Here is a 25,996-nt window from a genome sequence, read left to right on the forward strand (position 1 = left end):
TTCATTTTGGATTATTCTTTATAAATGCACTTGAGCAGCGCCCTGGGCTGGGACACGCCACCCTGCATGCCCCATTCTGGGATTACTTTATTTTCTGTAAATCCAGATCTCAGCTGTGAGGCATGGAGTGGGTCTGGTTGTGGCCAGGGTCTCAACCCAGGTGAGCTGTTTGGGGAAGAAGCGCGATTGTGAAAGGCAACTTACTGGCTCCTTCGCTCACTCAGCTGCTTCTCTCGCTTGGTAGCTGGAAGACAAGGAATAAAAAAGCTCTTATGAAAGAGATGATTTGGGAGTTAAAGATCAGAAAGGCCAATAAGACACATTCACAAAAGTTCTTCAACCAGGAGCATGAGAGGACAGCAGAGGCAGCGAGCAGCAGTTGCAATAGGGTTTTGATTAATTTATTTTAAACTATTTTTGAATTGTAATATTTGTTTCAGACACTGCAAAGCAAGCCAGCCAGCCAGCCAATCCGGTCCCCAAAACCCCAAACTGCAGCCTCTCTTCCCCAGTAAAACCCACCCAGTGCTCAAAGGTGGGCTCAAACCCCATTGGGGTGGGTGCTCACCCCAATCTCTTTGTATTGAATGTATATACGGATTTATCCCCCAGACTGTCCTTCTGTGCCTGCCCGCCCCAGAGCTTCTGCAGGATTTTTGCAGCTGGAGATGGTCCTCCCAGGTGTGGTGTCCCAAAGCCACCCACCACGGTGACCATGGAGAAGGGTCTGCAGCCCATGGCATTGCACCCACCCCAGGGAAGGGGTGCTGCAGGGTCAGGGGGTCCTTCCCCCCAGCTGCTCCCAGGCCACCAGCACAGACCCTTCCCAGCTTCAGCTGCTGGGAGCGTCCCCAGGAGGGCAAAGCTCCCCATGGCTGAGCAGGACCAAGCCACCCAGAGGGGACACCCCAAAAGGAAAGTGTGTGCCCAGCGTGACCCCCAGCCCAGCCCGGGGCCACGGGCAGGACCCCGAAGGACGCAGGCAGAGCCTTACCCGAGAGCTGGCACTTGACGCAGAGGCTGACGGCAGCTCCGAAGAGCATCAGCGCGGCGGCTGCCCACAGCAGCTCCAGCTGCGCCATGGCCCGGCCACATCCAGCCTGAAACACAGCGCCGAGGGGAACCCCATGAGCATCGGGTGCACGTGGGGCTGCACGGCCACCACTCGGAAAGCTTTCACCCCCACAAACAGCCACGTGCTGTTTGCATTCACACCCCCAGAGTCGGGTGCTTGCTGAGGATGCAGAAGAGACTTTAGGGTTATCTTACGGGGCGGCAGAGGCAACATCCTTTCCCCACACTGCTCCGGTCCGAGGGGCTGCACACACACTTTCCACTCCAGTAAGACCTGAGCACACCCCAGAGCCAAACCCCCATTTCACTGGAGGGAAAGAGAAGAGGTTCACGAGGTTCTGCTCAGGACATTGGCACAGAGAGGAAAAACCCACTTGGATTTACTCATTCCTAACCCCATAACCCACATTGCCATCATCCAACATTGTCAGTGGATGTTTTGATATCTAGAGGAGAGGGCAAAAAGGAAGGCACTTGGAAGTATTCAAAGCTGCCAAGTATGAGATGCTCCAGCTATTTCCCTGCAGTGCAGAGTTACTCTAAATGTTAAATTCCCCACACTTTTTCCTGCATTGAACTGGCTCAGACACCAGCTCTTCCCCTCCTTTCCATGACAGGCTCTTCCACAAACAGCAGCTAACATTTTGTAATAATCAGCATGATTTGGCTTCAATTTCTTCCTTTAAAACACAAAACATCCTATAAATATCACAGAAAACAGCCTGCTGCATCTGGGACGGATCGTTTAGCCCATTCCTATTCCCTGGGGCCAGAATTTCTTTACTTGCAGATATTTTAATTTATTTTTGTTTTTAATAAACTACTTCTTTAGCCCCTAGGGATGGAGATGCTTCAACTTGCCAAAGACCAGAACGTCATTCTCTGCTGGGTAGGAAGCTTTCCTACCGCCTGACTTGAATCTCCCTTGTTACAACTTAATCCTGTATTGGTATAGCCACTGTGGATGGGGGGAGGAAATACATATATATCTGGGGAAATATATATATTAAAATAATTAAACAAATATCAATAACAGACGATGGAAAACAGCAGCTTGATTCTGCCCTGCTCAGCACCTTCTGCTTCCACTTACATAAAGCAGAATAAATAACATTTCTCTGCCCAAACTGCAAGCCACTCCAACACCCCATTCACACAGGAGGAAACCCGAGGGCCTCTCCTCTCAGCAGCGAGCCCCTCGGCACTGAGCAGCCACCCTCCTGCCCATGCCGGTCGCTCAGCACTGCGGCCAAGGATGCTGTGGGAGGTTTTGTGGTCCAGTCTGGCACTGGAATCCCAGTCCTACACCAGTGTCCTAATGACCAAGGCACAGTGTAAAGGACTGCGGGGCAGGGGAAGGAGAGGAAAGAGGCAGTCCCCCATTTCTGCTCCTGACAGCCCACAGCCCCTCGAGCACAGTGTTGCTCTGCCCCTATCAGGAGGGAATGATCACCGAAGGATGGGATGGGCTGCCCAGGGTTTGGTGTCAGCATCTGCTCAGCGGTGCCCAGACACGGTCTGCCTGCCCAGAAGTGACCCTACACTTGGTTTTGAGACCATCCTCTCTGCTTGTGAGCAAACTGGGTTTACTTCTACTCCCTTCAAGGCTGCCTGGGCTCACAAGGACGATGTGGCAGCTCCCAGCACTCCCTCCATCATGGTTTTGCTCTTCATAGACCCCTCAGGGGCCTTTCCTTGCAAAGTTTCTTGCAGCACTTTCTGAAGAAGCCAGGATGAGTCATTTTAGATTAACGACATGCCCAGATCCCCATGGACCCACCCCAGATGTGCAGGACCAGCACCCTGTGACCAGCACCCCCAGCTGCAGCCAGGACATTGGGGATGGAGCCTGGTGAAAACCATGTGGTTTCTCACATCATTTTTCCTTGGCTCAACATCCTCACTGGAAATTGTGACCTGTGGATTATCTCTAAAGCATCTGCAAGAGGCAGCTAAGGGAAGTTGGCCCAGTGCTGATGACCAAAATTCATTATACAAAGGGCTGTAATATTGCTGGGCTGGAGGGGGGGGAAGTTGGGGTTGGTTTTTTTTTTCTTTTTCTCTTTTTTCTTTTTTTTAAATAAAGGCAAGGCAGAGCTGAAGGTGCCTGACAACGCTGACCTAGTTTACACTGTTGTAGGACAGGCTGCCATGTCCCTTCTAGAGCTGGTTTTATTTCTGCAGCGGGGCAGTAACGCAGCAAACCCAGGCTGCTCCCAAGCCCCTCGCTCGACAGGAACCCCAGAGGTGGTTATTTGCAGGGGCTGCCGAGCAGGGCACTGCACGTCCCATCCCCATCACGATGTCCCCTCCAGCGAAAGCTCCCATGGGCACCAAGTTACAAGCACACCACCAGCCTGGAGGTTATTATTTGTGTTCACTGAACATCCAAGTCCATGGAAATCCTTTCTTTTGGTACAAAAGCTCCTCCTGAAAAGAGCTGATGGAAGGAGGTGATGAACAGATTTATGACAAGCAGAAGGCTGGAGGCACTTACTCATGGCTGGCGAGATATAAATAAAATATTTGGAAAGCTGAACATGCTTTCCCTGCTCTCCACCCTGGGGATATGAGAGAGGAGAATAAATAGACTCAAGACACTAAGGTCTGTGATGAGGCCTGAGTATATCAGAAGGACATACGGAGTTAATGGCTTGCTGATCAGCCTTGCTTTCAAGATGCTAAATTCAAAACCAGGAGAAAACAGATACCCATCTAGTTTCAGGAGTGAAATTCAGACAGCGTTGAAATGCCCTGGTCTGTTTGTACATGCCTCCATTCTCCTCTTGTATGTTGTTTTCCCCTTTTTGCACTGGCAGGAGTTTCTCCTTACACAAGAAAGCTGGTGTGGCCACGGTGCCTGTCTCTGGCAGCAAGCACTGCCCGAGCACCCGCTGCCTGAGCACCTGCTGTCGAGCACCCTGGCCCCACAAAACCCCTGGGAGCAGCCGCTCTGAATAAGCGATTCCAGGGACAGTAACGGCTGGAGGCTGGATAAAGTCATGATCTCTGCAGTACAGCACCTCTCCTGCGAGGGGGAAGCACGCCTTCCCGAACAGGGGCCGCTCTTTTCATGGCCTCAGATATTTTTAGCAGAGACAAACTTTTTTTTTTTTTTCCCCAAAATGGGAAGAATTAATGAACTTGTGAAAGATCATTCACTCCATGTGCTCGGTCTTGTCAGCCCGGCTGCTGTTGTGGAAGGTTTCTAGTCCTAAATTAAGGATTAAACCCAGTAACGGGGCTCACTATAAACAGCCAACGGAAGGAGCATTTGTTTTATCAGGAGGACTTTTAAGTCTACTAAAGCAGAGAGTGAGAGTACATGGACAATCATCTGTCCAAGAGAATCACCACAGTGAGAAAAGCAGTTTAAATTTAAATAAGACAACACTGGCATATAAAATGAGTGGGTATAAGCTGCATTTGCACAGGTTAGAAATAAAATTCCCAATGAACGGAAAGTCTGGAAGAACTTTCCAACAGCAGCAGCAGAAGCAGAAAGCTCACTTAAAAAACCTTTAAGAGTACTTAAACTTTTTGCTGAAAATCCAGGAGAGTGAGGAACGCGTTGATGTGGCATCAGCAAAAATGGCTGGTTTTCTGTAAGATCATTTCTGATGAAGTCATTTCAGCCCTTTGCAGACATCAAGCCCACCCCTCAAGCTCACATTGCAAGATGAAGACTGAAATTGCTGGGTTAGGTCATGTGTCCAACCTATTGTAAAAAATGCCCGAAAGGTAAATATAGAAGAGTCTTCTCCTTTCCTTTCCAGACAGTTTTGTGGTCTGTGCCATTTTGCAATAAATTAAGACTAATTCAGACTGATTGGATGAGTCACCAGCATGAAATACAAGGTGGAGAGTTTATTTAAAACCTCGCCATATGAAATTTAGCACACAGACTTGTTGAACAGATGCAATATTCAGCTTGACTCAATGTCTCTAACATTTCTAAGAAAAGAAACACTACTTTCTGTTTGTCTACATTGCACAGAATACCACAGAAAGTCCTATCAATTTAGAAATTAAAGTCTCAGACCAAGGAAGCTCCTGTGGTTGGAACCACTTCAATGAGCATTGAGCCTCCAGAAAAGCTCCTTTCCAGAGGTCTGCACATCCCATTTCCTACCAGATCTTATGCCAGTGTAAATTTTCTTTGGAGCACCACTACAGCATAGATAAAGTCTGGTTTTGTACAGCTGTTCAAGCAGACCATGCCTTATTTTATGCAGAAGATGCATTTTGATGGAACATAGGACAAGAGGAAAAAACAGAACTGATAAATCAGCTTTCACACAGATTATCACTTCGTAAACTGCTTTAAAGAAACTCAGGAGGAAAAACAATACAGTGCAAAATCCTAATCACAACGAGCATGCCAGCACAAGGAGGTAATTCACAGAAATATCTTGTATTTGTCCTCAACTTGCCCTGTTTCAGTGGCACCAAAGCCAGGCAGCGTCCTTCGCTGCTGCTGCGGAGTCCGTGGGGACGCCGCTTTGGGAACTGCACATACAGGCAACTCATATGTATGTAACCGAGTAGTCCTATGTAGTTCAGAGCAATGAAAATGAGCCAATATCACACAAGATTATCCCATAATTATCCTGTTTTGCTAAAGTGTCTACCTCATGGCCCATATGACACTGAACGTTGATCACAAGAGAGAACTGATGCAAAGACAAAGCTCTTTCCATCCAGAATTAGCAATTTTAAGCACTTACATGCAGTAAAATAAATACCTTCCTATGCATGATGCCAGTCAGCCCTGAAACCGATGGGAAACCCAGAAAGTGTAGTTCAAGTCAGCTGTTTTGTAGGATTGGGCATTGGAGGGGGAAACATCGTGGGCTGCAGCGGTCCCAGAAGCTATAGGCAGGAGCCAGAAGCAGGACCAAACAGATTTGGGATGAGGACAGCTCAGCTCAGCCTGACTTCCAGAATATTTTAGTAGTGAGCACAGAAATAATGTAATTAAAAAATTGCCATGCTGCCATCAGCAGATGGAGTGGGGAGATGTAAAGAATAGTATGGTAAAACGAGCAATCCAGGTTGTATGGGACACTCTCTCATCTTGGGTCCAGAGGGGTACAAATGCTGAGAAGAGATATTTGGTAATTTTCATACCTTGGAGCTTATCAGGTGATGGCCGTGAGCAGCAATGAGAAGTAACACCCAGCATATTGCTTTTCAGAGGGGTTTTACAGACCTTGAACCTTCTTTAAAAGGGTCATAGAGATCTAGCCTAGGATCTCCACTGAAATCAGTGGGCCGCCCCACCTGCCCCAAAGCTTTCACGTGAACCCCCTGCACCCCCAGGCACCTTTCTCTCCCCATCCTTCCCTCTCCCACCTTACCTGCAGCCTCAGCCACTCTCTCCCATCTGTCCCATCTCCTCCCGCATCTCACGGCCGCAGCCACCAACACTGGAGCCGGTTCCTTCGGGGCTCGTTAGCCAGTTTCTGGTTTCCTGTCATCATCTGAATCACTAACCCCAACATCCGCCGCTCGGCCGGTCAGCCCCTCACCAGCTCACAAGAGGGATCTGCGGGTGCTGCTTGCACAAACTCACCCCGGGCAGCCTCTCGCAGGAGCGTTTCAGTTTTTCTGCCACAGGGAGAGGAAGAGGCTCGGACAGTGAGGAACCACACACGCCGCTAAAGTGCCTTCCCAAGCAGTCCTTGAGTTTCAAATATGCCCCAGAAAAGTTAAAGTTTCCTTTTAGCAAAGAACCTACGCAGGATTTAACACAGCACACTGGAAGCAGCAGATGCTGCCCGAAAAAACTCATAGCAGATAAAGCAAATAGCAAATCCTCTCTTAATTTTTACAGAAAAGTTGATAACAAGTCTCAAAGGCAGCAGATAGCCTGAGGTCACCACTGGCCAAACCTGGAGCTCCTGTCTGGAGCTGTAAGAATAAAACTATTTCTTATGCTTCAGCATTAGTAGTTTGCAGACATCAGACACAATTTCGCTGGGCTCTTAAAAAAAAAAAAAAAAAAGTAGCTCCTTAATTTTTTTTGTGCTTGAACAGAATGAGAGTTTATGAATAGTGGGGAATTTATCTACTGGCTTAGAGCCCTGTCACGGTACATGAAGCAGGTATCCTGCTCTAGGAATAGGAAAGTCTGCACATGCACGTAACAGCCGCGTAGAGCTGTAGTTACTGGAGTGCAGCAGGCAGCTGGGCTTTACAGCCACAGACAAACAACGGCTCATGCTGCCTCTCACTCTAATACCTCTCTTACATACAGGTGTGTAAATTACTCAGTAAAGGAAAATTTTGTTATATTTAAATTAGGGCACTCTCAAGCTGCCACAACCAGCCAACTACATCCACCTCTACGACAGAAGGTGACTCTTCTATCATAAAAATGATAAAATAGCCAACTGGTTACTATTTTTGCAACTCTGGGATGGGAACTTTGCCATCAAGCTTTCAGAGGAAACATTGCTTTGATAAGATAGTTAACCACTGTATGTGCAAAAACATTTACACTTTCTCTCTTCCAATTCCAACCTGAGGTGCAAGAATAATTGCTTTGATGCACCTTCCAGAGCTGTTCCCACAGAAAATCTGGGTGCAGAGCCTATCTTGAAATCAGTATGTATGATCTGAACCAAAGATTAGAAGAACAAGACCCAGCTCTGAATTGCTTGCAGGGTTTCTGGCTGGCCCCGTGTAAAGGATACTATATAATGTAAAATACTTTTCTGACTGCCAGAACAATTGCTACAAGATTGGCATTTCTAGCAGAGGTCTTAACTAGGAATTAGTTTATTAGGGGCTTTCTAGCATTTTTTAAAAATTTATTTAAACACAAGTTGATAACTGAAGTTTTACAAAACAGTTGTTTATAGCAGAATTGTTGCTCTGAACACACTGGAGACAATTACAGTTTGTCTCTTTCATACCAGAGGAAGTCTACTTTATTAGGAACAGCCGATGCTAAAAAGACACCGTGTACTTGCATATGGGTTCCCCTGATGGGTCTCACAGCTCCCGAGATGACTCACTGCCACCGTACAGACGTTACCACAGTTGGCACAGGCCGCAGCAAAGGCCCCTCGTGTTGGTCCCCTAATTGTCTCCCGGACGGACGCACACGACTGCTCAGCCCCTCTAGAGTGGGCAGAAGCTGTTGCTGTGCCCGAGGTGCAGAGCAGCAGGGTCACCCCCGGTGCATTACTTGGGTAGAGTGATGCCCTTCAAAGACATCGGTCCTCTTGAGAGGCCAACCACTTGATTTCTAACTTTGATTAGAAGGTAATTACTGCAGTATAGATTCTACCTCCTTTGTATTGCTCATGAGAAGGGCTTGGTGTAGGGGTTTAGGAGAGCCCTCACTCTGAGCACCTACCAACACAGCCATGAGTTCTGCACTTCGGGAGGCCAAACCAAGCCCCCTCTCTGACACACACACAATAACCCCTCAGACACCAAACCCAGTCTGGGATACCAGGCTCTACACTGTGTCTGTCCTCTCCCTCCTGTAACCCCTGTGCCTCATCTAGAGCTACTGTTAGAAACCATTTCTGGTCTGATAAAAGGTCAAAGACACAGGAGCATCATGCTTTTATCGACTGCAATAAATTATATAAAACACCACATTACAATTTCACCTTTCCATGTCCTTTTCAAAGCTTACCCATTTCAGCTTGGTTTTGTTTTCCTCCCATAACAAACGCATAGCATCTACTCCCTCAATCAGTTTTCCCAGCTTACCGAACCCTCTTTTTCTCCTTTAGATGCATAGCTAACCAGCTGTAGAAAGATCTTTTTGGGTCTAGAGAGGTCGTGAGAACCCATTTTCCACCCTGCCCAGCTTACCTGCTGGGACTCAGAGACTGAATGCCCTGGGGGCCAGTTCACATCCTTTCAGATAAAGGTGGGGTCTGCACAAAGACCGGCTGGTTTTGCTTGAGCCAGGTGTTGTGACTAATGCTGATCAGAAATTAGCAGTGAAACAGTAACTAGAAAACTGCATCATCTAAATCTGACCTTTCTGCAGAAACACACCCAATGCTGAAAGTTTTGAGGAAAGGTTTCTGACCTCCAACAGGCTCTTTCTCCTGAACTTCATAAACTTTGTGAATCAAGTGCTGCCTACTTTGCAGGAGAGCAGCATCCAACTCTCCCTTGCTTTGGGACCAGAATAAGCACGCATCTCATCCCAACCACTAATTATTTGTCTTGGTTTTATTACAGCAGCTTCAGTGAAAGCCACGTCTTGGAGGAAATTTCCTGACATGCTAAAGCAGTGCATGCACATTCTTGTATCGACCAAGAAACGTCTTTCCTCTTAACTGCAGTCGCATGAGTGTTTCCCCAGCTAAAGGGGAAGTGCCACCTCCTCCCCTGCCCCAGTTGCACGCCCCACTGCAAATCTGATCTCACTGGCCTGAAACCAAAAGCAGCTCCGTTACAGCTGAAGATACATGCTGCTACCACCCAGTGGAAAGACAGCTCACAGCTAGGATTTCTGGGTGCTTTACAAAAATTTGGCCAAGTAAGGTTTGCAAAGACTAATCCTGTACATCCTTATGGTGCTACAAAGCTTCTTCCCATTCTTATTCTGCTTAGTTCATCTTTGTAGACACAATAATTCTTAAATTTGAACACAAAAACCTAGAAGGTTTGAATGCTTTTATTTCATTTTTTATACAGCAATACAAATTATACAGATTCAGTACAGTACAGATTTTGCAGGGGTTTATAGAGGTACTTAGTGATTTTTTGGTTTATTTAAAAGAAAGAAGCAAATCTTGGGAGCACGGTGACATGAACCAAACAATCTCATAGTAGGAAGCAAACCCCTACCATGGGGAACACTAACCTGGCTGAAACCTACTGGGCAGTAAGGTGGTGGCAGCGTTCCCGGCAATAACGCACCCGAAACATCAACCCTGGGATACTCTAGAGCTTTACACAAGAATTTGTGAGCTTACAGGTAAGCAGGTCGTTCCTGTAACAGCACTGAAAGTCCTTAAAGCCCTTGGATGCAGTTTGCTGCAAGGGGGACAGAAATGAGGGAAACTGATGTTAAAATTAACCTGCCGCTGAGCAGGCAATGTCATGGAACAGAGTCATTGCAGCTACGGGAAAGGAAACTATAAAATGCTTCAGTCACCCAAACAGCTACAGTAAGATGAGGAACATGATGTTAGACCTAATAACAGCGACACCGTACGCACACTGTGACACCGCACGGGCAGCCACAACCTGATCTCCCGTTTCTTGCACCCATGGAAGTGCTGGGTTTAAGTGAGCTGACACGGGGAGGAACCAGCAAAGCTCCCGGGCAACCCCAACGCGCAGGATAGGTGCAAGCTATACACCTACAGCTTTAGTGGTTTGCCTCTCCAGTTAGTCCAGAACATACAATGTCATCAAGATATTGCTACTACTAATGTGCATCAGGCTTGAGAGTCAAGTGAAGGATTAAGTCCTTCAGAGAGCAGGGTCAGAGAAGATGATTACACCATTTTAAATGCTTCTAATCAGTTCGGTTTAATATCACTATAGTGAGTGGTATCAGAAATAACAGAATAAATTGTAGATTATATAGATAAAATGTATGCACCCAATAAAAGATGGCCCTCTGCCACTTCAGATATACCTGATTCCTCGAAATCCTGCAGTGGGGTAAGTGGCATTTGAGAGGAAGGATTCAGTTAATCAGATTAGAAAATTCCAATCTCAGTTGGAAATCAAATTCCTCTTCAGCCACAGAAAGTCCCCTTTCTAAAAATTTAAGACAAGCATCACCTACAAAATTGCATCCCAAGAATCCAGTCCAGAGGAGCGTCCTTGAGAACTACAAAGGATGCTGCACTAGAATAGGCCAGGATGTACGAACAGCCCCATTCCTTCAGAGCCTTCGCTCTCGGCTGGGAGTGAAACACAGAAACCATCAGAGTGTAAAACATCAACTTAACACAGATTTAAAGATGCTCACTGTTAACAGCTTATTGCCCCTGTTCTTGCTGTAAGCCAGTGTGAATAACCATGAGAAGTACTTCCACACACTGAGAAGGAATGATGTTGGTGTAGAAAACCAGTGATCGATGCCTGGCTTCAAACTGCACTGCTTGGAGCAAACCTGACACATGCGGCCTTTGTCCAAAACAGACTCTAGGAGAGCAGGGATTCCTGGAAACCCGTCACGCCAAACAGCTCTGTTCAAAGCAGTCAGCGGGACAAGGGCTGCTCTGCAAGTTGCTACATGCAAGCACTCTGATGAAGGGGTTGCACGTGCGTTTCAAAATTTCCTGGCTTTATTATTAAATCTTTTCTACAAAAAGGAAAGGTTGCAATATCACAGGATTTGCTCCAAAATTCTCATGATTTTATCATCTTTTCTGAAGACAAGACAGCAGCTAGTACTACACGTAGCAAATGCTCCTACTATACTATGTGCTAAAGTCAGGACTGAAACTATAATAGAATTCATAAGACAAGTTGAAAAATATCAGCATCATCCAAAATTGCCCTGGGATGGGCCACGTTCACTCTCTATCACAACCAGCTCTGGACACCTAAGCAGAACTTCAGAAATTCATGGTCAGCATTGGAGACTTTTAGTAGTGCCAGTGCATCTCAGTAGTAGGTTAACATCTTGTTTCTATTTAGGAAGGCAAGTAAGCCACCCTCAAGGGCATAAATTTAACTTGACTCCATCACCAGCCCATCATTTGACTATGTGAACACTCCTTCACCTCTTTCTTCAGCCACCAGAACATTCATGACCACAAGCACCAGGAGCCCCCTCGGATGCTGTTACAGACTTGCACGGCCCAGTGAGTTGGCAACACACCCGTGCCAGCACTGGGCTGCTGCCATTAGAGGACCAGGATTAGCTCTCCCAGGACCACTCCTGGGCTTGGGAGCTCAGTGGGGTTTATTTTTTGGTGGTTGACAGTGGAGTTCTGCAGCACACTAGATGCACACTGCTTACTTCTGACTGTCCCACAGCTCTTCCAGAGACACCACACCAGCCGTCCCCACCTGCAACCCAACCAGAGAAACGCAACAAAGTACTTTCTACAGTAGCAAAGAAAATTCAATTTCCGTTCCAAAAACTGTCTGCTACATTCCTGACTTCAGTTTTGTTTAGTTTTCAAGTTCAAGCTTGACGAAAGCTCTGCACAGCTACTAGAAATAACTTGGTGAGAAGATGAACAGCCACAGAGTGAATTATCCGTTTGTTACGACTGTTGGTAACCTCCTCGGTCTAGGCTTTGCCATGCCAGGCTTAGCTTTAAGCTGCAAGTAAAATTAAGCATTACACATTAAATCTTAACTGCTTTTTGCTGGTAGGATGGGGAAAAAATAATCTTGCTTCCTCCTACAAAACTTAAATGCTACATCCATATATTAAATACAGTTTTGTCAGCTGTTGATACAAGCGTTTGATACGCTTCTGTATAGGAAAATGTTAATTAAATTTTTGAAGGGGGAAAAGAAAAAGGACTGGAGGAATCTGACCCTAAGCCATGAGAAGCATAATGCAGAACGCTCTGAGGAAACCGGGCAAACATTAATGTTTGCATCTGAAGAGCTACTTAAAAAAAATAAATAATTAAATGTTATTGGGATTAAGCTGCATTCATTAGTGAGAAACCCTTCACCAAACAAGTATTAGCAGATACAAAAAAATATTTATAGGGCTAAGATGAGCCATTTTGCATCTCTCTACCCTTCTCACGGATCAGTGTGACTTTCCCCCAGGCAGGGATGAAGTCCTACCATCGGGAGGTCTGAAGGGCCAGCTGTGAGCGAGCCCCGGGGCAGGAGCCGAAGACCATCCCCGCCCTGCTCTTCCATGTAAGACTCAGGTTATCCTTCAGGTAGGGCAGGCAGGGGCCAGTACACCAGGGCAGGGTTGGATTCTCTGCTCCAGGTGTTGTAAGGGCAGGTCTAAAGAGAGAGTGGAGCAGCCTGAGGGGCTGGAAGGCAGGAACACTTTCCATCCTTTCATGCTCTGGAAAGCGGTAAAACCAGCAGGAAGGTCAGAGCTCGTTCCCTCAAAGCCCGGCTCTGCCGCCCTTAGCTCCCTGCAGCAGGCCTGCGCTTCAGCCAGGGCAGCAGCCTCCTCAACAGCTACGTCGAGTGGGAAGCAGGGCAGCTGGAAAAGCTGGGAGAAACGGGGCAAGACAGCAGCAAGCAGATCTCTTGACTTTGTCCTACCACAAGGGCTCCACACTCAAGTTCACTGCTCCGAGGGGAAGGACGCACCCTCGGGCAGGGGACTGTGGCCGGGGGGCAGCAGAGCCCAGCCTGTGGGGAAGGGCCCGGCGCTGCCAGCCCAGCCCAGCCACACGGCTCAACAAAGAACTGGGGCTCACTTCCACTTGTACCTGGCCTTCACCTCAGTGTCCTGCATGTTCCAGCACTTCCTTAGATTAGATTCCTCCCCTTTTTCTTTTCCCCCCCCCGCCGCCCCTTATTGTATAAGAAGGGTCTGGTACTGCTTCCTCAGAAAATTTAAGGAAGCAAATTTCCAAATTTTCACAATGTTTGAAAACTGAGGGGGGTGGAAAAACATGCTATAGCAGACTCAAATAAAGACCAATGTTAAATATTACTTAACGTTTTCTTTTATTTAAAAGATCATTCACAAAATACCATATCCATAAATTTATTTTGTTATGAAGCAGAATGTGTTAAGTGTTTGGAATTTTTCTTTTTTTTTTTTCTTTTTTTTTTTTTACATTTAGAAGTCAACTGTTTTGATTAGAGGTGAGTTTTTATATGGGAATTTGTTCTTAAAATCTTTTCCACATTGAAGATGTAAATAGGTCAATTATCGGTTTGGAATACAACCACACAAATGCATGTCTGTCTTAAATTAAGTATTAGTGTTAGACAAATGGTTCTTATCTCAGAAGCAGATTAAGTGACAGGCAGAAGAAAGGGAAGTTCTGTAAATTGCTGGGACTCTGACATTACAAAGGTAACTTTAGGGAAGAAACTCACTCCTAGCAGTGACGCTGGCAGGGAAGCAGCCACACTTCCAAACCCCTCCTGCAAGCCCCCTGCTGTGCTGGCTGTTTTATCTGAAAGCTGTCAGCACTAGCATTAGGGGCCCAAGTTTTTCTCATGCGTTGGACACATCCACACTTCTGTGTTGTAGATCCAGGTTTGGTTTTTAAACATTAATGTCTCTCTCCTTTTACTCCAGCCTCTCCTCCCCTCCCTCCTCCCACACAACACCGGCAAGAAACATTTCAAGTGAAGAGAGATGCAGCAATTAGAGATGCTTTTTACCCAAACTTCTACATGAAGAGAATCTACAGCAGAACGATTTCTACTCTGCCTATTTCCAAGGTAGTCTGAAAGCAGAGGTCTTAGAACTGTACACCATTGGGCAAAGAAATACAGGGGATAATGGCAATGCCATACTGCACGGCAAAGTATACACTCCTTAAACAAAAATTAAAAAGTCAATTTTATTTGTAGAAACTTTGTTTAAAATTTTACCAAACATGTAAAACCCAAAAAAGTAAGCAGAAAGAGCCAGTGAACAGTTGTGCTCAAACAGCACATTTTTGCAGCACTAACCTTGAGCTCAGAGGTGTAGTATTATACCATTCTGAAGTCAACAGCCACCAGCAAGAGTGTGCTGGCAGATGCTTTATCCATCCTGATTCCACCACCTATTCACGAGGCTTCTCGACAGCCAATTTTACTTGCATTATTAAATTGATACTTCCTGATAACCTGTGTGAAAGGGCAGCTGCGCCCCTTAGTTTTATAAGGGGCTGTGCTGTATATAGTAACTCTATCACCAATTGTCATAAATGGTATTTCACTACTTGGTTAGAACTGTAAATTTCTCTGTTCAACTCATCTGGAGTCTCCAGTTTTCCTCTTCAGAGCCACAGCAATACAGAACAAGACATGCAGGTCAGAAGAGGAGCACTGAGGAAGTAAAAGGAAACAATACAGGGAAATAACTAAGTCTAACCTGTGCTTCTAAAGTAAAACAAACCCAGAAAGGAAGAAGTGAAGCAGCACCTTTGTCCAGAGACCTCCACACCTGTGGAAGCAGCTACACTGCCTTATCTACTGGCACTGTGCTGCTTGGAAGGAAACAGAAGAGGGAAACTCAGCACAAAGCAGGCACTAGATACAGCAAAGCCAAGAACGTACTAAAAACCACTTGTTAACAGCTGACATGCATTCACAAGCTCTGTATTTTCGGTTTCAAAGAGGACAAATACCAGATGGCAGGAATGGTAAACTGTACTGTCTTGCTTTTTCTCCCGCCTCCCCATTCCCTCTCAACCCCAAACTCAGTCGTGCTCTTTTACTACTTCCTCTCGGGGCTTGGCTCCACCAAAGATAGCAGAGTTTGGGTTGGCTACTTGATTGAGGGGAGTAGCAACTGTTCGAGGTTTGAGCTGAAGTCGGGGTCGCTGTGCTCTTTCCTCTGAAAGAAAAAACATTACGGTTTTAAGATCCGTCAAGGGTAGTAGCTTTAACCTGACAAAGAAAGCAGGAGTCTCCTTGGTGGAGGACGATGGAATTACAGAAGATATAAAGAGTTTACCTTCTGTTGGCTCTCTGAAGTCCATGGAAGATCCACGAAGGGGAGGCCCGTCTCTGAAGCGACCAGTGCCACCACTTCCCATCGAGGCACCTGGTGGTCGCCGGTCTCCAGGGCGGGTTCCTCTGCCCCGGCCTCCCAAGAAGTCATCATCTTTGAATCCTGAAGACAGAAGGCAGTGAATTTAAAGAGCACATTTTGCAATGCTTTTAATCTAGATTTTTATCTGTATCACTGGAAGACCTTGCAAGTCACTGCTATCAGTCCAAGATGACGCACTGAGAGCCTTTGTCTGTAGACAGATTGCTTCACAGATCTCTAACACGTTCTAGAACAGTCATGCAGATTCCATTTGAAACCACGTACTATGTCAAGCTCAGAAACTGCTTTATCCACCTAGAGGCTTACTGGAGTGTTGGAGAGTGGCAGTGGCTCATCAGTTGAGCTTAAAATATGAACTTCAGCTGCAGCTTCACATTGTTAACATCATTAGCTGAATTCAGAGACAACACTAGAAGTACTTGGGGTACTTCCATAGCCAGACCACACTGGCTACAGCCTTAGCGTGAAGTCTGCAGGAGCAGAGCAAATGGGGAATAGCTGGGGAGTATACAGTCCTTCTAAAACAGAGCCTTTGAAAAACAGAGCAAAACCCCAAGGCTTTTTAGTTGTACTATAAACTGACCAGGCATTTACCAGACTAATTAAAGAGCGGGGAAAAAAAAAAACCAAACCAATTCAGACTTTAGATATGAAACTGACTGCATTTCTTCAGTTTATGTATCAAAAAAAAAAAAAAAAAATCAAGAACTGTCTGCCACTGACTGGAGTTCCAGTCTGTACCAATGGCTATCCTAGACTATTTCTCCAAGTCCCCATCATCTGCACTCAATGGGAGGATGCTTCAGGCTAACAGCACACCTAAGGGGAATATACTCAGTTTTTCAGAAGCCACCTGGAAGAGAAAGTTGTTTTGTTCCCATCTGAGATTTTCCTTTCCACTTCAGTATTTGGCAGAGTTGCAGAGCTGTCCCTTACTTACTTCAGTGCCAAACAACCATCTTTAAAGACTTGATCCAGAGCAAGGCTGTACAACCTGAGAAGAAAAGCTTCTGTAGCAACTAAGACTTAAATGCTAAACTTTTGGCTCACAAATCACTCATCCGGCATCTAACAAGCTGAAGTGCATCCACATTTGCAGAAGCTGCCAAAGAAGGTAGAAAGCTGTGACACCAAAACGCTTAGCTATGAAGGCAGGTTAAGCGCAGCACTGTAGCAAGCTTCCTCTCTCCAGCACCATGCTTCAGTTTCATGCTAGTGGCAAGGACACGCTTTGTTACCGCTCCTTCTACTTTGTCCGTTCCACTCACACAGAGACCAGACATTGCAGAGTTGCACTTGCCAACATCTCCCCATCAGAAAATGGACCAAACCCACGACTTCAGAGGACAAAAGCAATTGTGTTAATGTCACCGTGGATTCTACTAGCTAGAAACTGACTGGAAGTCAAGAGCAAACCTGGTGGCTCCATCACTACCTTCCACTCAGCAAGTTCAGTCATTTGCTGCAACTTGCATTACTGTAACTGGTCTAAAAGTTTAGGAACATTTTGCATTTAAAAGTGCTTTGAAACACTAACTCATCTTTGGAGAAGTCAGTTGCTTCAGGGATACACGTAGAATGATGTCACATCTCCTTAAGGAGAAAGCCTCTGCTCTGAAATAATGCAGTATCAGCTTTTCCACATGATCTGTCTGCTTCTGCTACTATTCAGGAATGTACTTGGCCACATGTTTGAGAAATGCTTAAAATCTAGACACCACAGGCTACATTTGAACAAGTATTCTGTCATTTAGGATTGTTTCATAAAATTTACAATCAAGACTCTTTCCTCTGTTATAAGGCAATGGAAGATTCCCCCTGAAGAATCCCACTGCAGCTGCAGTATGTCCAGAGTTGGCATACAGTCGATTCAGTCAACACAGTAATGGGGACAAATGTCGCTGACATGAAAATGAGAACATTCCTGCGCCTTTTAGGCTGCCTATCTGTATAAGTGTTAATACTGATACCAGAATTGAAGTCATCTCTGGAATCCCATCCACCTCCTCTGGATTCTCGGGAACCTCCTCCCATTCCTAGGAAAAAAGCCACAATTGTGTTCAGGTCTGAAGCTGTGCGAAAGACTGATCAAGGGGATACCAAACCAAGTTTCAGTCCTTCAACATCCAAAGTCATGCTGCTGAAGATCCTTTTGTTTTGGTACTACCAAGTTCCATTGCATAGGAACAAAAGGTCAGTGTAAGTTAACCAAGAATAAGCGGTCAGAAAAGTTTCTCTAACACACATTCAACAGAAACCTTCAGTGAGTCCAGTTCAATTAAGCTTCAACTACAGCAAAGCCTGTTTTTACACTGGAACAGGAGATAGACAGTCCAAAATCAGTATTTGTCTACTTGTGCTTACTTAGCTTACTCACTTTCCTTACATCATAATAAAATAGTAGCAGATCAGACTGTTGGACTTATAATTGTCCTCTGCAAGACACTGTACATCACTAGGGGTATTGGTCTCACTTCCTGGGCTAGGAGTGACAACATATTCAGCTTTTGGACACACAGCGCATCTATATTCCAGACACTTCAGGAGCGGCAGCAGCTAGGTTAGAAATGTGTATATACACATAAAATTTCTCCTTTCTATATAATCTCCATGTTTACTCGCATGCCTTGTCTTAGCACCAGAAGTCATAACTACAACCATTCCATTTAAGAAGGTATTTAGAAAAAAGGAAGTCACCTCTGTCATCAGGCCCGCCACCTTTTCTGAAACCAAAGCCACCTTTATCCTGTTTTCTGCCTTCTGCTATGTCCACTCGGAGTGATCGGTCACCCAAAAGCTGTTAAATAAAGGGGAGAATCTCTTCAGAATGTATCCTATCGCTGCCAAGAAGTTTGAGACTTGTGCTTATCTTTTTATTTCACAAATTAATTGCAAATATACTTACTGCACCATCATACGTAAGAGCTTCCTTGAGTGACTCCACCTCATCAAACTCTACGTAACAAAATCCTGTAAGAAGAACCTCACAAGTTAATACCAGCACTTTAAAAGTTCTTTGTAAGAAGCTACTCTTCCTGCACATCTGCTAATAGCCTCTCTTCCCTTTCAAACATGGGCTACAATTTAAGTGCAAGATGTACACAACTCAGAAATCAAACATCAATGATGAATAAATTTACCCATGCCTATTAATGATGGGGACAAATCCTGAAACAGAATTCTGTATGGGCACTATGCAAATGCCAAGAGCCCAATCAATTCCCTTTAACATAAGGTTTTCATTACAGATTAGTTTTGATCTATGCTTTTAAACAGTTCTTTAGCTCAATATTGACATTTGGTTACTAGTATTTTTAAACAAGAAGCTGAAGTACCCGTTTGGCCAGCAATCTGATTTTGTGTCATCACAGCATTTAGTGAATTCATTCCTTTTCTAAGGCCCTCTGTCACCCAAGTAACTGACAAATATACTCCCTCTCCACTGGCCAATTCTAATGGAAATCAGATTTACATCTAGAACAACTGGATTGCTTATCTACTTGCTTTTTCTCCTGTCTACTAAAAAGACAGAGCTGAAGCAATGGGAGGTTTCTGAACTAATGAAAGATTGTGCAAGCACTCAATACTTAAGGTCGTGGATCTTAAGTGGGTCAGCCTTCAGCTTTGTTAGAATTCATACAAGACAAACAAGGTTTGAGGAAGTCCTTTTATGGCAGGGCAAATTGCCTCTTTGTCCCTCAGGTTAGTCTGTATCTTAAGATGATGGAAGTAACAGTGAATCTTATTCAAATGAGATGTTTACTTGTTAGTGAATGAGAAACCTGCCTAAATCAACATAAAGAACAGAGATCAACAAACTAACTGCACTTTAGAGCAGACTGAAATTCCCCATTACAGTGACTTTAGAAGCACTTCATTTTCTCCTACCAGTTAGCCATCTACAACTAAGTCAACTCAGAACACTCACCTTTAAATTTGTCTGTTTCCTTGTCTCTGACTAGTCGTACACTCCTTACACTGAGATCCTTGAAGATGGCATCTATGTCTCCTTGAACAGTGTTGAAGGGTAGATTTCCCACATATGCTGTGAACGGGGGTTCTGTTGGCAGCTCTTTCTGTTTGCGGGAACCAAGGCCGCCACCACGAGACCTGTCAAAAGAAAGCACAGTGTCTCTGGAACCTGACCCCCAAGGCAGCCAGCAATATAGTATATAGCACCGTTCAGGTGCTGTTTGACTTTTTGGAAGTGGATTTTTCCACAGCTTTGGTTAGTTTTTCTATCCCTTTGCCTGTACCTGACACTTCCACTACTGGACAATTCCTTTCTAGTATTACCTGATGCAGGACTTCAGTGGGAAAACAAATGAACAAGATATTTAAATAGTTACTGAGCTCACCTGTAATGTAAATGATGAATGCCCTTCCTTCTCATCCCACAATTCATTAAGAAAAGCAGCATAAGGTTATCTCTACTGTCCTCTCCTCAAAAACATTACTTCTTAAAAAACACATCCTAGACCAGATTTTAAGATTAATTTATAGCAGTGAAGAAATACTTGCATGGCACAGGCTCGTCAACTTCTCCTGAAATTAAGCTGGATCCTATGCTTTGAACTAAATACTATATTATCAACATCCACTTCACAATCATCTACATTATTTCAGCAGCATTTAGCTTAAAGAAACATCTTCTCCTAACTCTGAAGTTATTGCCAGATGTCTGGACTAGAATGCTTTGAATTGAACAGAATAAAAAACTTGGTTGAGCAAGGCATTCTAAGGCAGAGAAACCAATTTCAGTGCTATTTAGATGTTTACTTCTTCCTTTGTGTCTCATGAGCTACAGACTGAGGGAAACTAAGTTGTCTTTTCCTATCTTTTCCCTCAGTCTCAGGTAAGGCTATTGGCCTTGGCTGCTGAAAAACTAGACTGTACCAGCTAATTCTTTGCTGTATTAATGTAACACATCTGTGTGTTGATTTCCTGTAGAGCCTAAACTTCTCCAGCTAACTGATCTCCTTTGAAGCGAGCAAGATTTGCACTGTGGGCACAAGGCAACCTTAAGTTACAGATGCTTCTAGACTACAGGATGCCACTGTCACTGGTTCCAACACCATCTGCCCACCTGAGCAATCTTTGAGTGTTACCTGAGATCCCTACCTACTACTCTGCCCACGTTCTCTTCAACACCTTACTTTTACTGGGCTTTGTTCATGTCTGCTCTCTGTCCCAGGGGCATTTAAAAGCACAGTGGAACACAAACTGTACCAACCAGGATTTGCTAGGGTGACATGAACTAATTAGATTTCTGCAGAATCCTACCTAAAATACAGAAGGTCAAAGAATTTTATTATTTCCTTTTATTCTGGCAGGTTGCATGCAGCCAGAAAATCTACTGGGCAAGCAATGTACTTGTCTGCCTTTTTTTTTTTGTTCATTCCAGAATAAATATTTTATTACTAATGAATCAGATAATGCAGAAATCTTGAATAAGATTCCTTAACTCTGCCTAGGTAAGCTGTCATTTGTGCCTTTTTATGGTAGCAGCTCCGTGCAGGAGTCATTTGTCACCAACACTATCAGCATGCTGCTAAATGTACTTGAATCACAACCTACATATCTTTAATTAGTGTCCACCCAGGTTTGTATTTTAGCATTTTTGACAATATTCTTCATATGCCTTTGTCTCATTAACAAGTCAGAGTCAAAAAACATACTGGAGAACTAAAGGCTCTATAGTTGGGTGCGGTGTATGTATAGCAGAATTAGCTTTAGTCACAAGACTAAGTTTTAAGGAGAAAATCCAAGAAAGCCAAGTTGCTCTTCTGAAGAATTCCATAATATGTAAAATCAGTTCCATGCCTTCATTCTTTGTTCTCATCTATGGCCTTACAAACAGCTGTAAAATACCCTATTAATTTTCAGCCCAAAATCTTATTTTTTATGTTCTATAGGAACATCAAAATTGCTTCAGCTGAGTTTAAAAGGAGCATTCCCTCCTTCTACACATTCTCACCATGTTCCCTAGACTGCCAGTCATCTTGTTCAGTAAGCTGATTGATCTAAAAACTTGTCTTAAAGTTGAATTGTCACCCAGATCAACAAGGTGATCTGAACAGCTGCAAAGAGCACTGGTGCCAACATGGGAAGGAAAACAAAAACCAGGGCTGGAACTACAGCTTTGAACAGCAATCTCCACTCAGACAATCTGAGCTGCTTCTGAAACCACACCCACAAGTCAGCAATCCCCAAAAGAATTTTTTGTGCTACAGACAAACCTTGTTTCTACCATAGCATACCAGAACTTCATGGGGTGTGTGTGTGGAAATCCATACCCCATTGTGCAATCCCTACTGACATTAAGTTGGAAAATGAAGTATTCTTTCTGAATTTGATCCATTAAGGCCTTAGTTATCAAATATATAAATATATATTTTGCATTTTAGTCTCAATTTGAAGAACAGGAATGGTCACTAACTAGGTTCCAAACTAAGCTTCCTAGAGAATCCAGGTATAGCCTCACAAAAACTGTTTCTACGCTTCCCTACATTTTTTCAACATTGAAACAGTGAAATAAAAAAAAAAAAGGCTGACTTCAGTAACCAAACAATGAGATTGAAAGAAGATGCTCTCATTTGTAACAAAATAGGACAAGAGTCAACTAGAATTAAAAACATATCTGAGCTAAGTGAACTGGGTCACACCAAAGTGTTAAATGAATATCTGCATTTCCCACTCAGTGTAACTTTGGCTCAGACACAATTAGGTAATAATTATGTCATCTTAATGGGGGAATCTGAAAGACAACTGTTTGATTTCTTTTTCAGAAAACCAAAGCAGAAAGCTGAAGAGGAAAGCTTGCTTTTTGCAAATGCAGAAGCAGACATCCCTATAATTAGCCTTACTTTTTGGTGGACTGAGTTAATGACATTGTAAGGCCATATTGGGGTGAAAGAACAACCAAACTATCATTTTGAAGCTACTCTTCTAGATAGTTATTCTCTCTGGAAAACAAGATCTGTTGAAAGTTCAAAACAAAGAATATTTTGAAAGCTAGTAGTTGAGTTTAATAGCCTTTCACTAAGGATCAAAACAATAGCTGAGGATTTATCTTTCTGCACAGCACAGAGACAACAGCCTAACTGGATTCCAACGTTGGTGCTTTACCAGAGGCAGCACAAGGCTCAGCAGGGTGCAAGTTTTGTCAAGTCTCCAAGACCACACTCCAAATACATACCCAATTCATTCAAGCAATCCAGTACATCTCTACAGTAAGCGTTAGATCTCTTCAACAAAAAGCTTACCCAAGCCTAAAACTTCAGAGACATTTATTAACACTAAATGGGTAAGACACAGGATCCAAAACACCAGAAGGATAAAGACTAGCTCTCTATTTTCACTTACTTGTACAGCACTTCAGCAGATGAATCTTAACCTTTAAGTAAGGTGCCCACCATTAAGCCCAAGTGCTTAAAGCCACACCTAAATAAACAGTCTACCAGCAAGTCAAGAGTGATAAATACTCAGTTTCCTTCAACTTTGAGAAGCTCCACAGATGTTCAGAGTTTCCGTTAGGCCTCAGTATGCTTTGTTACAGGTTTGTGTGTCCAATTTTGGGCTCCAAAACATTTACCAAAAAGCTTTTATAGTAAGCCTTTTGTTATCAATGTCAGCAGCATGCTCTTCATCTGGAATAAAGTGACTTTTGCAGTGTATTATGCTTCAGTTCTTAATCAGTGCACTACCAGACATATCAGGTGTAGCAAAATCCCATCTCATCATGCCAGTCATATCCTGTTGCTCTTCCATCATAATTCTGAAGAGTGTAAGAGGCAGGTAGCTTGCACACGTTAGAACTTTTTGGGCACTACTGTTTTCTGTCACAGTTAAATCCTATGCTCACTCTCTATACAGACTAAAGGTTATATAAAACACAACTTCCACAAAAACTATTATATCTCAACTGAGTTTACTATTCTTACAGTTCTAGAGCACCTAAAAATTAGGAGTCACTTTAGCTTAAACATAGGATTCTTTAATCAGAACCTTCAAGAAGAACATTCATGCTTTCATTACGCTACACATATTACAGGACTTTATACAAAGCACAGAGACCTGTTAAGGTCTGAAATCATGAATTAGCTGTTAGTAACTTACTAGTCATAATGACAAATTAGATGCAAGTACAAGTTGCATGCCGATATTAGTAGCATCCGAAGCTTAAAACTACAGCTAATTCAGAATAAGCACATTTTCTCATTTGCAAAGGCATCTACTAATCAGCAGAACACCTTTAGCTCACAAAAACAAGTATCCAGGTCTTGCCTGAGAGCAAGTCAAAGTAGTCCGTTAAAGAAATCCGAGTATGAAAATAATATTTAAACTTTATTACTTCATAGAATGTGCCTACATTGACTAGGATAGACTGTATAGTAACATCTGAATTTATTATGTGCGTCAAGTGTCACTTTAAGCTGCTGTCAAGCTGTCAATGTTATTTGTTACAGAATTTTAAAAAGCAACAAAATTGTTAAGTGGCTACATCATCTGTTTGCTCTGGGACATCTCTTCTTTAGACACAAAGATATCTACGCATAAAAAGGAGCTCACAAAGCTTAAGTGTTAGAATGTTTCCAAACACAAGAACACTCACTCCTGTTACAACCTCAGCAGCAGCTCCTCCCTGCTGCCTAAACAGCCTGAAATGAAACTGATTTGTTCCTCTAAGAACAGGAAAGGACAAGAACACTGTTGATCAGGAAACATATCTTGGAAGATTAGATTATAAAACAGCAGACTTGTTAAGATTTGTTTGCAAAGATAGTTTATTTCATAGTTTTATGCCTACTGTTGTATTTTAGCGCACACAGAAACTTAGATGACACCAACCTTCAAAAAAAGTCAATTGCTAATTGCATCTTCCTAACCTGATTTCAGACAAACTTCGTAATTGCTGGTTACTGTTTTTGTAGCTCCTCCCTATACGCACTCTCTAGCAAAGAAACAGATGAGACAAGCCCTATTCCTAAGGATCAGAGATTTGGTTGGAATCAGCACCCGGAGCCCCGGATAACGCAGGACGGCGGCTCACAGCCCTCCCCGACCGGAGGCAACACAAAGCCCTCCCATTTCCTCCCCGCTGCAGGCATCACCATGCTGCCCGCTCCGGGGGCGCCGCAGCAGCTCCCCCCGCCGCCGGGGACCTGGCCGTGCGGAGCTCGTCCCGCCAGAACAAGGGCCTCTCGCCCCCCTGCAGTCCTTCACGGGGCTCCCTCCTCCCATCTCCCGGTCTGTCCCTACAGGAGCTCCTCACGGCCTCCCCTGGACCTGGCCCAGCACCTCCCTAAATCCACCCCACCCCCCCGCAAACTCGCCTTCGGGCCGGCGGGAAGGCAGCTACACCCTCCTCCTCCTCCCGCCTCATCCCAACCCGCCAGGCCCTAAACCTTGCGGCACTCACCCCGCGTAGCGAGGGGACGGCCGCTACCCGCTCCCGGGACACCGCAGCCTCCTCCTCACGTCACAAAGCGAGCTCGCCAAAGCCGGAGGGAAACGCGCCTCGCCGGGCTCACCCCCGTCCCCCGGAGAAAGGAAGGCGGCGGGGCAAAACGGGCTGGAAAGGTTCCTACAGGCAGCGTCGCCCCGTCCCTCTCTCCACCCGCCCCTCTGCCGTGCCCGCCCGCCATCTCCACAGGGAAAGGGGCTGGCTAGGCCCTGCCCGGCCGGGGGGGGCGCGGAGCGCCACTCCTTCCTTCCCTCCCTGCTCCGGCGGGAGCCCTCGGCGCAGCCTAGAGGCCCAGGCCCCGGCGCCGCCCGCAGCGCCGCGCTTACCCCCGGCCGCCGCCGAAGCTGCTGTAGGCCCGATCGTCATAGGGATCAAAATCCGCCATCGCCACCTCAGCCTCCTCCCCGTGCGAGCGTGACAGGACCGCGCCCGTAGGACCCCGCGCCGCTTATATACGGCGGAGCGCGGGCCGGGGCTGCCGCTCGCGGTGCCTGTCTGCAGCGCCCGCCCCGCCGGGGCCGTCTACGCTACTGCCTGTCGAGAACTCCCGGCGCCTGGGCGCTGCCCCGCCGCGGCTCTGCCTGCGCCGCCTTTGCCGGGGGCTCCCGGGATGGGCTCGGTAAGGGCCGCGGGGCTCGGGGCTGGGCGTTTATGGGCGACACAGCCGAGGCCTTTGGGTCCGAAGCGTGCTTGAAGTGCCCCGCTGTCAGTCCCTGGCCTCTCGCCTGTCCCCGAGTCATCTCGCAGTCGCTGCGGGTCAGAGCAGCGGCGGCTCATGCTGCGGGCGCTACGCTCGT

At 45.3% G+C, this 25,996-nt stretch overlaps 3 protein-coding genes across 4 annotated transcripts in view; 1 reads left to right on the forward strand and 2 right to left on the reverse strand.

Annotated features, from left to right (window-relative positions):
- The window catches only part of RFC2 (replication factor C subunit 2), a 24,245-nt gene extending 22,187 nt beyond the window's left edge, over positions 1–2,058 (forward strand). Inside the window, exon 11 of the mRNA XM_074890203.1 lies at positions 1,907–2,058. Coding sequence (XP_074746304.1) covers positions 1,907–1,987 — 81 coding nt within the window. The 3' untranslated portion in view covers positions 1,988–2,058. The remainder of the gene's footprint in view (positions 1–1,906) is intronic.
- Positions 1–6,671, reverse strand: part of LAT2 (linker for activation of T cells family member 2) — a 17,304-nt gene extending 10,633 nt beyond the window's left edge. Inside the window, 3 exon segments of the mRNA XM_074890206.1 lie at positions 205–244; positions 995–1,100; positions 6,435–6,671. Of these exon segments, the coding sequence (XP_074746307.1) occupies positions 205–244; positions 995–1,082 (128 nt within the window). The 5' untranslated portion in view covers positions 1,083–1,100; positions 6,435–6,671.
- Positions 6,672–9,709: 3,038 nt separating this feature from the next.
- Positions 9,710–25,706, reverse strand: EIF4H (eukaryotic translation initiation factor 4H). Of its 2 annotated transcripts, XM_074890722.1 has the most exons (7): positions 25,526–25,706; positions 19,662–19,843; positions 18,639–18,703; positions 18,431–18,530; positions 17,704–17,769; positions 15,635–15,793; positions 9,710–15,514 (listed from the first exon to the last, which is right to left on the reverse strand). In XM_074890722.1, exons 1-7 carry the CDS (start codon positions 25,582–25,584, stop codon positions 15,378–15,380), a joined length of 768 nt encoding a protein of 255 aa, XP_074746823.1. In that variant the 5' UTR covers positions 25,585–25,706; the 3' UTR covers positions 9,710–15,377. The 2 variants fall into 2 exon arrangements, with proteins under 2 accessions (XP_074746823.1, XP_074746824.1); XM_074890723.1 differs by lacking the exon at positions 17,704–17,769.
- Positions 25,707–25,996: the final 290 nt, after the last annotated feature.

Source organism: Strix uralensis, chromosome 20 (genome assembly GCF_047716275.1).
Source record: "Strix uralensis isolate ZFMK-TIS-50842 chromosome 20, bStrUra1, whole genome shotgun sequence".
NCBI lineage: Eukaryota > Metazoa > Chordata > Aves > Strigiformes > Strigidae > Strix > Strix uralensis.